Source organism: Schistocerca americana, chromosome 1 (genome assembly GCF_021461395.2).
Source record: "Schistocerca americana isolate TAMUIC-IGC-003095 chromosome 1, iqSchAmer2.1, whole genome shotgun sequence".
NCBI classification, from domain to species: Eukaryota; Metazoa; Arthropoda; class Insecta; order Orthoptera; family Acrididae; genus Schistocerca; species Schistocerca americana.
The window spans coordinates 514893148-514906957 of NC_060119.1; the positions used below are offsets into that span (position 1 = coordinate 514893148).

Consider the following 13810-nt stretch of genomic DNA (forward strand, 5'->3'; position numbering starts at 1 on the left):
GTAAATCCCAGTAAAGGCATATTGATCATGGAAAAACAATAACTGAAGTGTACTCACCAACTGTTGATGGACAACTGAAGTGGCTGCTCCTTTAGAGCAGAAAGATGGACTTAGTCAATGTGGATGGCAAGAATTTGTCTTCTACTTGTGGGTGAATTTATCCTACTTCAACGCTAAATTCCAGCATGAGCCAGAACTATGGAAGAGTCTGGGGTGGGCTTTAGGGCATGTTAGGTAGGTGACTGAGACAGAGAAAGGATTCCTTTGATGATCAGAAATTTACTGTATTTTATATGTGACATTCTAGTTTGCATTGTGTTATTTTATTATTTTCAAAAGATTGAAGGTGCGTGATTGTAACTTAATTTGAAAAGTGAACCATAGAGTTCGTTCTTGTGCCATAATATGAAAGAAATTCCCACAACAGTAAAAACACTGCCCCTCTAACCCTGTTTGTCGTTTGACATGAAACAGGCTTTATAATTACATTTTGAATTCCATGAAATAGCATACAGTCATCTTTTAATATTGCACTGTAATTATAATTGTCTAAAATTATCTGATAAATGAAGTAGCAATTGCATGTTTTCTTGTTTTTGTTGAATTTCAGTTGCCATGTCGAACCGGGCCTCAAACTACACATTCTCGGATAAATGAAGAACAGAACAAGAAATGTCTTATCCAGATAAGCAGATACAGATTTTCTTTAGTTATTTCAGGTCTCACAAAAATCCTACAACGTGTAAATGAAATGGTAAGTTCAAATTATATATTTGATTTCAGATACTCTTTTGTTTGTCTTACAGTCTTCCATGTACATTTGAGTTATTTATCAAACTTAATGTAATTGTACTATAATAGGAAGAGGGCTTATGACTAGATTGACTTGAAACTGATTCACGTTGAGCAGATAAATCAGTTAATCTAACTGTTCAGATTATCAATTATTTCTTCACTGTAGAGAGCAAGATACGGAAGATTCCTGTGTGGCAGCATTTAACATGAGCAGGTTTGTAATGAGATGAGAAAAATGGTAAATGAATATGGAAATGTGGTACTGTAAGAAGAGAATAATCAGTGTGCTGCCATAGGGAGTGGAGTAAAATGAACACTGGTAACGGAATCAGTAAAGTGCAAATGGTTTATTGAAGGTCAGGTTGTAGAAGTCTGCTAAGAATGTCAAAACCGTAGGAAGGAAAATGGCTGATTTAAATGTAGCTTTTTGTATGTGAAATGAGAAAAAAGAAATATTGATGCGAACACAGTGTAGCAACATACAATCACAGGTATTATTTTTGCTGCTTATTTTCCGCTGATATCAGGAATCTGTGCAGAGCGAAACTTTTAAATATAAATGTTCAAATAAATAATTAAATGTCGTGTGACTAGGGCCTCCCGTCGGGTAGACCGTTCACCGGGTGCAAGTCTTTCGATTTGACACCACTTCAGCGACTTGCGCATTGATGGGGATGAAATGATGATGATTAGGACATCACAACACCCAGTCCCTGAGTGGAGAAAATCTCCGATCCAGCCGGAAATCGAACCCGGACCCTTAGGATTGATATTCTGTCACGCTGACCACTCAGCTACCGGGGGCGGACAATGTTCAAATGATAAACACAGAACCATTCACATTGTGTTTTGTACAGTGCTGTTGAAGAAGAGAGAGGTTGAGTTGATACATTTGAAGCACCGGTATTTATTTAATGCAGTAGCAGCAGAAAAATACTTGAAGATCGTAAAAATGTTGTCGTGTATTACTGTAAATATTAGGTGCAAAAATTACATAGTTTGCACCATCACTTCAGCCATTGAAATATGAATGAGTTCATCAAACTTCAAACAGCATGAAGGATAGGCAATACTGATTTTAAAATAAAAAAAATGTTTTAAATATGGTTAGGTATTGTGTGATTAGTTAACAAAAGAGCATTTAATGCATTAAGTAAGTAAAATGTTTTTCTTCTCCAGCAAATAAAACTTAATAAAATACTACTGAGCTAAAAGTATAATGTTAGTACATACTTGTGATATTTGAAGGAAATTTCCTATTATACTAGTAAATAAATTATAGTCAGAATGTGTTAGTGTAAACTGACAAAATTTTAAGATTATGGTAAAGTTTTACATCGGGTTACGGAATTAAGTATGTGAAAAACTGCAGAAGCAGTTGACCTGGAAGAAGAACATGAAACAAAAGCAGTAATTTTTTAAGACTAGCTATTTGCTGCTAATAAATCTCAGATGATCTTCACAGTGGCTGTTTGGGTGCCTCAAAACAATGACTGCAGCTACATGATTCATAAATGCAAATATGTTTATGAGAAGGCGATATAGAAAGAAGAATTTAACACTCGAACTCTAAAGCTGTAATGTCCTTAACTGGAAAAAGTGCAGTTACAAGGCATATAAAATAAGTGTGTAATGGACGTCAGTAACTAATTACTGTTGTTGATCAGGTACATGAAGATAATGAAACACAATAAGCTTATACCTCCAACTACATGCAAAACAAGTAGTAGTCATTTCCTCTACTGACAGATTTTGGGAAACTAAAGATTATTTGTGAGAAATTCAAAAATATTTCAGTTATGTCCAAAATTCACTTGCTGCCATGTGCAATCCACGTAACATATTAGTGAATGCAGCAATGCACCACAATTGCCAAATATGTATGGGAATTGGATTTATTTCCTAACCTCCTGCTCCCCCTTCTCTGCAATCTCCTCATCCCTGTCTCCTCTGCCTCCTCCCTCTCTTTGATCTTGATCCTTGTATAGCAAATGAAACCTTGATTGGGAATTGAAGTCACTTAAAGTGAATGGGTGAATTTGGATGGGATCTTTGGTACTTCTGGTATGAGGGAGACGTCAACATCTGCTGGATCTATGAGCATAATAGCTCCAATGACAGTACTTACCATAGTTTTAATCTATGAATGGGAGATTACAAAGTTTGGACAGTTCAGATTGTGTGGTAGTATTCTAATCATAAGCTGATAATCCATAAATTCAACTGTCCTGTTTACTGTTAAAACCGAGGTTGTGTACATAATTTTTAACAACGTTTGCATGTATAAAAATGAGGAGAAATATATATATATATATATATAAAAGGACGGGTATACACTCGCGCACACACACACACACACATATCCATCCACACATATACAGACACAAGCAAATATATATATATATATATATATATATATATATATATATATATATATATATATATATATATATTTGCTTGTGTCTGTATATGTGTGGATGGATATGTGTGTGTGTGTGTGTGCGAGTGTATACCCGTCCTTTTTTCCCCCTAAGGTAAGTCTTTCCGCTCCTGGGATTGGAATGACTCCTTACCCTCTCCCGTAAAACCCACATCCTTTCGTCTTTCCCTCTCCTTCCCTCTTTCCTGATGAAGCAGCCATTGGTTGCGAAAGCTAGAATTTTGTGTGTATGTTTCTGTTTGTTTGTGTGTCTATCAACCTGCCAGCGCTTTCGTTTGGTAAGTCACATCTTCTTTGTTTTTAGATATATTTTTCTCACGTGGAATGTTTCCCTCTCTCTCTCTCTCTCTATATATATATATATATATCTAAAAACAAAGATGATGTGACTTACCAAATGAAAGTGCTGGCAGGTCGACAGACACACAAACAAACACAAACATACACACAAAATTCAGGCTGAGTGGAGAATTTAAATGGCCAGCTGTCATAGTTAAAACTGACTGTGAGAAAGAAAATGAAACTGCACATTTTCACAGCACAGCACTGCATTTTCTTTCTCACACTTGGTTTTAACAGAAATCTTGTAGAATGTTTAAGAAAAGTATACAGACTATGTTTGTATGTTTATTAGAGTATTGTGGAAAAATCTGAAATAAATCGGTCAAGAACTTTTCAATATTTCTGCTGACAAAGTTTCCCCTTTATAAATGACATATACAAAGTATCTCAAGAAAAAACACCGACAGTACTTAGAATGTTGTGTGGGAAAGCAAACTGATCGGTTTTCAAGAAGGAACCCATATCTGGAAATGCACAGCTTGCGTGGTGGAGGGCGTCACAGTCTGAGAGTGACTGTTGATGGTTTGTTCCAATTCATTTTGGTGTCTGAATATGGAACATATGCAGTCCTTTAACTATCTGTGTTCTGTGGATGGACAACCTGAGCCTAATAACATTCCTGTGTATATGCCACATTTCTCTACACTGCCCTTGTACACGTCCTGCTACAGACTCATTTGGTCTACCAGTGCAGCATCATTGTTGACAGCAGTGTGATATGTACAAGTACACAGCTGCAGAAATGACCGACATGTTGCTTCCATACGGCAAAGTGGATTGCAGTGGGAGAGCTGCTGCAAGACTGTATGCATAACATTTTCCAAACAGACATTCCCCACATCATTCCATGTTTGTGGACATTGATAGATGCCTCTGAGATGACAGAAAGTTGCAAGTAAGTATTTTCTACCTGAGGTGTGTCCATTGTAAAATAGTAGCATTTTGTGCTTGGTACTTGTGAATACTATCCCCAATCTACTATTTGGCATCTGGTAGCTGGCGAAACGTGATGCGGATTGGCCACACTCGGTTTGAGCACTGCAGTGGGAGGAGGACATGCTGATAATGATCAGACCCAGGACCCAGCCACCAGCATTCAGCAGGTAGCACAGGTGCTGCACGCGGATTAAAGTGCCTTGTGGGGTCTTGTCCGTAAGCAATGGCCCCATCCGTACCATATGCAGAAAGTGCTGGCATTACAGGAGAAGGATTAATCATGGTGGGTACAGTTTGCGCAGTAGTATTTACAACAGTGCATACTCCAGCCACAATTCCCAAGCTTGGTGCATTAGTGGATTAACGCACATTTGCTAGACAAGGTATGTTAAAATTGCGTAACATGCATGTTTGGGCAGACAAGAATGTGCCTGCGTAGATGATTCAAAATCACCAGCACATGGTTGGTGTTAATATCTGGCCTGGGATAATGGGTGACCATATCTTTGGGCCATATATACTGCCCAACTGACTAACAAGACTGATCTACCTCACATTAATTAGAGTGATTTGCCTACCTTGTTAGATGTAGTGCCACTGAATGTTCAGATGAACATTTGGCTGCAACATGACAGAGCTCCAGCACACTTTTGATGTCAATGTGTAGAATCACTTCAGCATGGCATATCCCAACCAATGGAGACCAGTTCCGTGGACAGCACAGTGCGCAGATCTGTCATGCCTCAACTATTTTGTGTGTGGTTGTCTGAAGAGTATGGTGTGGTACACCTGTAACATCAGTGGAGGACCTTATTGCTCGAGTACAAGGAGTGACTGGAGTACTTAAAAGACAACCGCACTTACTGGCTCGTGCATGAGGCTCAGCACTGCCATTGTAGGCTCTGCATTGATGTAGGAGGTACACAGTCCAGAACCCATTTGTAATATAGACAGCATAATGTGCTACTCATATTGGATTTATTGATGTAATGTGGAATGCACACCCATCTCAGACTCTGACATTCTCCAGTGCCGAAGCTGTACTTCTGTACTTTTCTGGACATGGGCTACTGCTTGAAAACTAATCAGTGTGCATTCCCATTCAACATACCAAGCATTATTAATGCTTTGTTGGGACATGCTGTGTATTTATATATTATATTTATTGTAAAAAATGTATCCGCAGCTCGTGGTCTAGTGGCTGGCCTTGCTGCCTCTGGATCACGGGGTCCCAAGTTTGATTCCCAGCCAGGTTGGGGATTTTTCTATGCCGCAGGACTGGATGTTTGTGTTGTCCTCATCATTTCATCATCATCATCATCATTTCGTGTCACGGGGTGGCGACAGGAAGGGCATTCGGCCACCCCTTCAAATACCGTGCCAAATCCGACCATAACCCTGCCGACCATGCGAAAATGTTGGACAAAGCCACAAGAAAAAGAAGAGAAGATTTATTTTAAAAAAAAGTAGCCTTTGCCCATCTGAGTGTTTATTAGAGTATCATGTAAACATTTGAAGTAAATTGGTGTAAGAATTTTGGTAACAATGTTAAACAACTACTTGGCTTTAGCCAGTGTCCGTCACACGTTGTTAGAGCATCATGTAAAAATGTGAAATAAGTCAATGTAGAATTTTTGAATTTTTTTAATTTAATTTTTTTTATTACAGTATCTTTTAAAAATATGTAAGTAATAAGTAAGTCTGTCAAGAACTTTTTGAGATTTTTGATAACAGCGTTAAACAGCTACTTGTCTTTTCATAGTAGTAAAAAATTGTGTGGGTACAAGAGATTCAAAAGATACATGGATCTCCTCAAGTGTGTGACTGTTGAACAAGGAATGGACAAAGAGGCTGAGAGTATCAGAGCGAGATCCGTATGGTGAAGCCCATTTCTGAATCGACTGAAGTGTTGAGTTTGTAGCAGAATAACTGTGGCTTCTGGATTTATGGCCTCTACTGTTGTGGCACTCTTGTGGTGCCAGTGCTGTTGAAGTGGTTGGGGTTGGAGCCCTGTGCTGGGGATGGCTTGTGAGTGATGTCATCAGATACTTGGCCTGTGAAACAAGCAGAGTACCGATATGAAGTTAGATGTTGGCCAGTAAGCTTAAGAAGGGTCTGGTAGTGGCCCATGGATGATGTCAGCTTTAAGATGGTGATACAGATTGAATGTTCCGAAGTGAACTGGCATCGGTTGTTGCTACTTCGGCTGATTTGGGCCCAAAGTATTTCTGCAGCCTCCACAACTGGCACCCCAGCCTCTTTTGAGCGATACTCTCTCTGACCTTAGCCGAGAGAAGTAAGGAACCACATAGTTCATGTGGTACCACCTATACAATAATATGCCATCACAGATATACATGCAGTGTAAGTTGTAGGGCACGATAAAATAAATGAAAAACAAAACACATTGTGCAGTATTATAAGGGCCTATCTGAAAATTTCTAATTGAAGATTGCACGCTGCAGAATCAGAATGCTAATCAGGCAAAATTGCCATGAATATTGAGGCAATCATCCCACCGACACACCAGTTGAAGATACCTGTTTGGTAGTCCGACAGGAATTGTTGATGCTTCAGAGAACTTTTTAAGGGACCGAAGGCTCAATAATCGTATGGGGAGAGATGAGGACCATAGCGTAGGTGCTTGACTGCCTCCCGCATGAGTTGGCGTAACTTTTGTGTTATGACATTTGCAATATGGGTACATGCATTATCTGCATCCCTTCTCGTGCACCATTCCACAGTGGTGGTTTTCGACAGACGTGCTGCCCCATACACATTCTTCATTGTATGATGGATGTCTACCACTATTTGTCCTTTGGCAGCGTAGAAAAGAATAGCAGCACATTGGTTCTGTTTGGACACATTGGGTAATTACGTTGCCATAGTTCATGTTTCCGCATTTACCGTATTTACTCGAATCTAAGCCACACTTGAAAAATGGGACTCGAAATTGAGGAAAAAAAAATTTTCCCGAATAAGCCGCACCTGAAATTTGAGACTGGAAATTCAAGGGGAGAGAAAAGTTTTATACTGCACTTCCAAATCGAAACAAAGTTGGTCCATTGTAACATGAGACACAATTGGGGTCAAATGGATGAAGATACAGCTACAGTAGTTTGGTTTGAGTCGTAAGTTAAGAGTTAATCTTTACCAAGTAGCCATTGCTATGTGTCAGGTGCTCCGTCCGTATTTATACGGGTACTCTTCCTTTTTCACTTGCTTCGTCTGGTTTGATCTGATAAGTGCCGTTCTCTTTGTTATAGGTGTTTATGTCAGTCTAAGCTGAAAATGCATTATTGTAGTGTGTCATGCATTGTTTGTCGCATTCTGATAATGAGTCTTTACGACCTGTCGCTGATTGCGGCATGGCTTGCTTTTGTGTGTGCTACCGCGGCTTACATAAAAAAAAAAGAGAGGAATTGTCTCATAAGTGAAACAATGGCAAGAGACTGCTTTTTGTTGTTACTTACACTGCTGCTTTCTTTGATGATGATCAACAAGAATCAAATAATAGACTGCGTATGATAGAAGATGTTCTGAACGAGAGTTTAGCGAAAATTTTTCTCCATTTGAAAATCTTTGCACATGCCTCTTCAGTACATTACATTCTGCACAGAAATTAGATTCATCTTAGATTTAAAAATCTAGTCAGTTGCTGTGCTTCATTTCCAACTGTATCACTTTTCAGCATAAGAATAATACGAATATAAACGTGACATGATATGTATATTCTTCCGCGTTTGCTGTTGTCTCACTCTAGTTTTGTAGTTCATTGGGCAGACAGGATTTAAATGAGATAGCAGCAAACACGAAAGAATATATGGCATAATGTTTACATTCTTCTACCTTTTCTTTTAATTTATTTAGCTACTGACTCAGAGGTTTGGGTGCCAGTATTTATCTTTGTGCATGCTAAGCATGCCTGTGTAGCGCTACATATATTCGATGGCAGAAGTTAGCTGTGGCGACAACATTTTTCAGAACTTCCACTTACTTTGCACTCGATTCTAAGCTGCAGGCGGTTCTTCGGATTACAAAAACCAGAAAAAAGTGCGGCTTAGATTCGAGTACATACGGTACTGTACGCACATCAGAAAGACACGAATGCCACACTAATCTCTTGCCCACATGTTGGTGCTGATATTCGCGTATCTGAGTTGTGTTGCATTGCGTACACACTGAAGCAGCACCCTCATAGGAAAACTCCTTGATTGCCCTTTAGAATTTGATAAAATATCCACAGTACTGATGCTAGATAAGCTATAAATATGCAGCGAATGTTGTTCGCAAATACATTGAGAGCTGATATCCGGCATGGTGTTTGGGGTTCTTGGTAGCTTGCTGCCTCTCTGAAATTTTTTATCTAGTGTGACACAAAGTAATGGCAAGAATAAATCTGCATGTTCCAATCTTATATGAGTGAAGCAAGATCACTGAAGTTCATAATTTGATAACAAAATTTCTGGTGTCTGAGTGTGTAATCTGATTGCTGTTGACATTGCAGTGGCTGCTACAGTAAGCTTTGTATCAAATTCTGTTTAAATGTATAGACTGTCATGTGCCTTTCTACAGCATATATGAAGTTAACTGATGGGTCTTGATGTTATATACATGCATGTACGATTTACAATAAACATTAATTTATTTCAAGGTTTCTCACCAACCCCTTTCCATATTAGAATTTTTAAGATTCAGAGTATCACTGTCACTGGTGTTTTACATATATTTACACTTACATGACATGTATTAATTTCAGTTTCCAACTGTTGTCGGCCAACGCCCACATGGGCCAGATATTGAAAGAAATTGTTACGAATCATTAGTGATTGTTTTGGATACACTGGAAAAGTGCCTCAGTAACCAACCCAAAGATACAGCAAAATTTGAAGAAGCTATGAATGTGAAGCTACTGCTTAGAGAAATTTGCCAGTTTATAGGTATGATCCCTGATGCTTAGCCTATTATATTGTTTTAAATCAATGTCTGTTATCTGTCAACTTTATTTTCTGCTGATGAAATAGTATCTTTTAAATATGTGTATTAAGTATTGTTCTTTTACTTGTCTAAAATTTAAGATAAAAATTTGATTATCTATTGTTTCAAAAGTAAATCACATTGTATGATTAAAATTGTGCTAGATTCATGACCATGAGATAGGTACAAATTGCATGTTTCCAATTTTATCTTAGAACCTCAAATCAGTGAGAACATTTGAGATAAACAGCAAAGTTATGAGTAATATTACAATGTTACTATCAGGTCATAAATTGAGTAATCAACAATTCAAAATTAATGTTTGTAACTGGGATACATAGATAGATCCTTGTTATTAGTTATGAATGTGTTCTTGGAGATGCTGTTGTTTCAAAACATTTTAATTAAATGGATAAATGGAAATGAAGAACTCACTTCATACACTGCAGTTGCAATGTGGACATGTTTATTGTTCCAACATGACCGCTTTCAACAGTATGATGCTGCCATCATCTGATCTTATGCAGCTTGTTATAAAACTGCCATGTTACATTACATGAAGTCAAAGCATAGAAGTGTATCTTCATTTCCAGCCATACCGTTTGCCCCACAGTCCATCATGTGTATCTTATCAATATAAATAACTCCTCCTTGTTTTGACATTTATGTGATATATCTCAAGTAATTTTTGATATCCATCTCTTTGGTTGCTGTGTGTTAACATTGCCTGGTAGTCATTAGTGTCAATCTAAACATTGTGACTAATTTTCATTGGTAATCGTAGATCACTGAAGGCTCTCCTTCAGTAATTGATTCACAGGAAACAATGCTTCTTAGTGAGTCAGTTATTTACATGTTCTGTGAATCATAATTGTGGCCTTTTGCTGTGATATGTAATGAATCAGTTCTACAAAACTTTGGCAGTATGCTGGTCATTTACATAAGTTCTTAAGTTGTTTTTATTTTTTTCCTTACATGTATACAGTAATTTATACTTTTCTATGTTTGATCTCTCTCTCCCTCATACATAAACAAACACAATCATACTACGGCACATTCAGATATTTTTCTATAGAATATAGGGAATTGTCAAGTAGATTATGGTTTTAGTTTGTGCATTTAGTTAATTTTATTATCCTTTAAATTCTTTACACTACTGAATACATGGTAAAAGATTTATATGGCCGAATACCTCATTCCGTTCTGTGCCCCACAAAGCTGAGTGATAGATAATGCAAATAGTTTCTTTTTCTATAATTATGTTTATGAATGTTACTGTAGTGTACAAACTGTGATTTTTGACAACAAATGTCCTAAGGGAGTAACAAACAAATTATTCCTCACTGATGAGATACTGCAGAATATGATACCATTTTGAAAATAGTAAAAATAAATCAACTTTTTGACATTTTAGTCCCAAAAATCTGATTTTATCCATCACCAAAAATTGCAGGTCTTAGATGTTTAAGAATTCAGTAATGTGTGACTTCCAGTTCAGGTTCTTATAAGTAAAAATACCTAAGAATTTAGACTGTACTATTTCATTTATTGATTTACCCTCAGTCATTATTTCTGATGTTGTGGTCAGGTCTTGTGCAGTTTTGAATGATATGCAATGTGTTTTAACTAAATGTATCAGCTGTCCAGTTACTGATCATTGGCTATTAATTTTCAAGATAATGTTATTTACATTTTCATCTGTTGGAATTAGTTCATCAGGCTTGATTTTAATAACTGCATTATCAGCAAAGGGAACTTTCCTGCTTCGTGGAAAAACTGTATATTGAGAGATAATGTATATATAACAAGAATAAGAGAAGACCCAATATCAATCTCTGTGATACACTTGTCCACTTATATTAGCTATTCCACATTCTGAAGACACTGTTTCATTGTGTACACTCTCTGATGGTCTTAATGCAACTTTTAAAACGTGTTAGTTCTATATCATGAAAACCAGTTACTAGTGAGATCTCTAATAACATAATATTCGAGCTTCTCTAGGAGAACATTGTGAACTGCATAATCAAATGCTTCTGGCAAGTCACAAAAAATACCAGTGGGCAATATTTTGTTATTCAAATTTTGTATTATCTGATTTGTGAATTGAAAAACAGAATGTTCTATAGAGATACAGTTTGGAAATGTAAATTGAGTCTGAGTGTGTGTCTTATTATGAGAGAAGTCTGTTATAGTTCTTGCACAAGTAACTTTTTCCAGCACCTTTGAGAAGGAGGCAAGTAGTGAGACTGATTGGTAATTGTTAATTTCTGTCTTACTAACTTTCTTACAAAGGGGTTTGACAACAGCATATTTAATACTGTGTGGAAATATTTACTCTAATAATGATGTGTTGCATCTGTGACTGAAGACATTGCATATATATGGTGAAGAACAGTATTTTGGTTCTTTTCTTAAGGTGTCAGCTCCATGGCTTTTTTTCTGTTTTAAAAAGTTTAGTTGCATTCTTAATTTATTTGGCATAGAATGGAGTAATTGTAATTTGTCTGTACGTGAGAGGCATTGCTTCTTGCTTGTAGTCTACTGCTTTATGCCATGTACTGTCCTTGCCAATTTTCTAAGCTACTTTAACAAAATGCTGGGTAGGTGATCTTTCTGTGTCTCACATTATTTGCAGCCTTCATTTTTTACTTCCATGTAGCATATAAAGTGTAAGGTTCATAAAACTGTTTCCTTCAAATTAAAAATTTATTCAGGGGGTTGGACAGAGATTATCAATGTAATTATTGTGCCATGGTATCTTGTTCTTCTGATACATATTTGTTCGTATATTGGGTTGAATATTCATACTCATTGTAAGTATAATTGATTACTGGATGGAATAATACGCAAAATAAAGGGAAGACAACCATTAACCTGTAGCTGAGTGATGTGTGGTGCACACAAACACACAAAATAAAGCAATCTTTATGCTAGCTTTCAAGTTTTTGCTCTTTCTATGGCAAAAGTGCACACATTCATACACACGATCATACAGATTCCCAAACATGTGTACTAGTGCTAAAAAAAGAGCTAGTGCTCGAAAGCTAGTGTGAATTGTGTTCTTTGTTATTTATTTCTGTACTCCTCTCATAAATCTGCTATATGCGAGTGAGTGCCGTCCACCTGCTGTACACATTTTAGTTAAAATGACTTTGTTTTTTTTTGTTTTTAGTGTGCTGAACTCTAATATGATAAAAAACTGCATCACCTACCACTTTTTTAAGAACGCATGCTATTGACAATCCACAGCTGTACGAAATACTTTGAGATTAATTCACTGGCTCCAAATTCCTTGACATTGACTGTATTAGGTATAGATCTACTACTCAATATTAGTGATGAATTAAGTGGGCTATGATAAAAGGACGTAGACAGTCTGACATATGGAAGTTTGAGTTGGTCCGGGGAGCTTGCATGGATTGCCGAACTGATTAAGGTGACCGATGCAATTGGTGTGAAATCTGGGTTCGAGTCCCAGTTCAGGACAAATTTTCACATCTTAATATTTGGTAATAGATTTACACCTAATTTAGCTGATGTCAAGGTTTTCACAGCCAGAAAATAAACTTCAAAGTATTTAAAAATGCATTTATTAGTGAGTCTAATGATATATACATCCTGTACGATTTGATTAATAAAATAATTAAGATAAGGAATGGTAAGGCAAGGGATCAGTGCTGGTCCAGTATAAATTGACCAGCCAAAAAATCTTTGAAATCTGGAGAGAAGAACATTTCTGTTCGAGAACCTCATGTATCCAGGGGGAAAATTACCACTTCTATGCATTAAGTAGGGCCTAATGAAAAAGTTAGTGAAAACTTTATCTAAAAATGAAGAATGTTTCAAATATCTGTATGAGAAGGTGCTTCATCTGTAAGAGGCCAAATGAAATGAGTGTGTGTTGGATCTGACATTGGAAACATGCTCTTCAGTTGCAATGTTGAATAAAAAATCTCTGTGGGTGAGAGAGTTCCTAGACAGCAAAAAGGGCCCACATAATAGTTCTGTTGTAGCCAACATGCTGGGAGAGTTCAAGGAAGTTAAACTGTTTGATGAGCCTCTAGATTCACTTTCTTATCAATCATCTTGATTTTTCCTTGAAGATTTTTGTGATTTCAGTGAGGAAAAAAGTGAGTTCTTTCATCAAGACATCACGGTAATGGAAAGACATTATCAAAGCCACTGGACTAGCAATGTGATAGGGGATCTTCCATTGGTCTCTATCCACTAACATGCAATTCATTTAAGAAAAAACTATGATAGAAGATTTAAGGAAAAGAGAAAAAGGAAGACAATGGCATATAATTCCTGTGTAAT

At 37.0% G+C, this 13810-nt stretch overlaps 1 protein-coding gene across 1 annotated transcript in view; it reads left to right on the forward strand.

The window, feature by feature from the left end:
- Positions 1-13810, forward strand: part of LOC124605129 (neurofibromin) — a 459490-nt gene that overhangs the window by 19647 nt on the left and 426033 nt on the right. Inside the window, exons 2-3 of the mRNA XM_047136614.1 lie at positions 611-754; positions 9273-9453. Of these exons, the coding sequence (XP_046992570.1) occupies positions 611-754; positions 9273-9453 (325 nt within the window). The remainder of the gene's footprint in view (positions 1-610; positions 755-9272; positions 9454-13810) is intronic.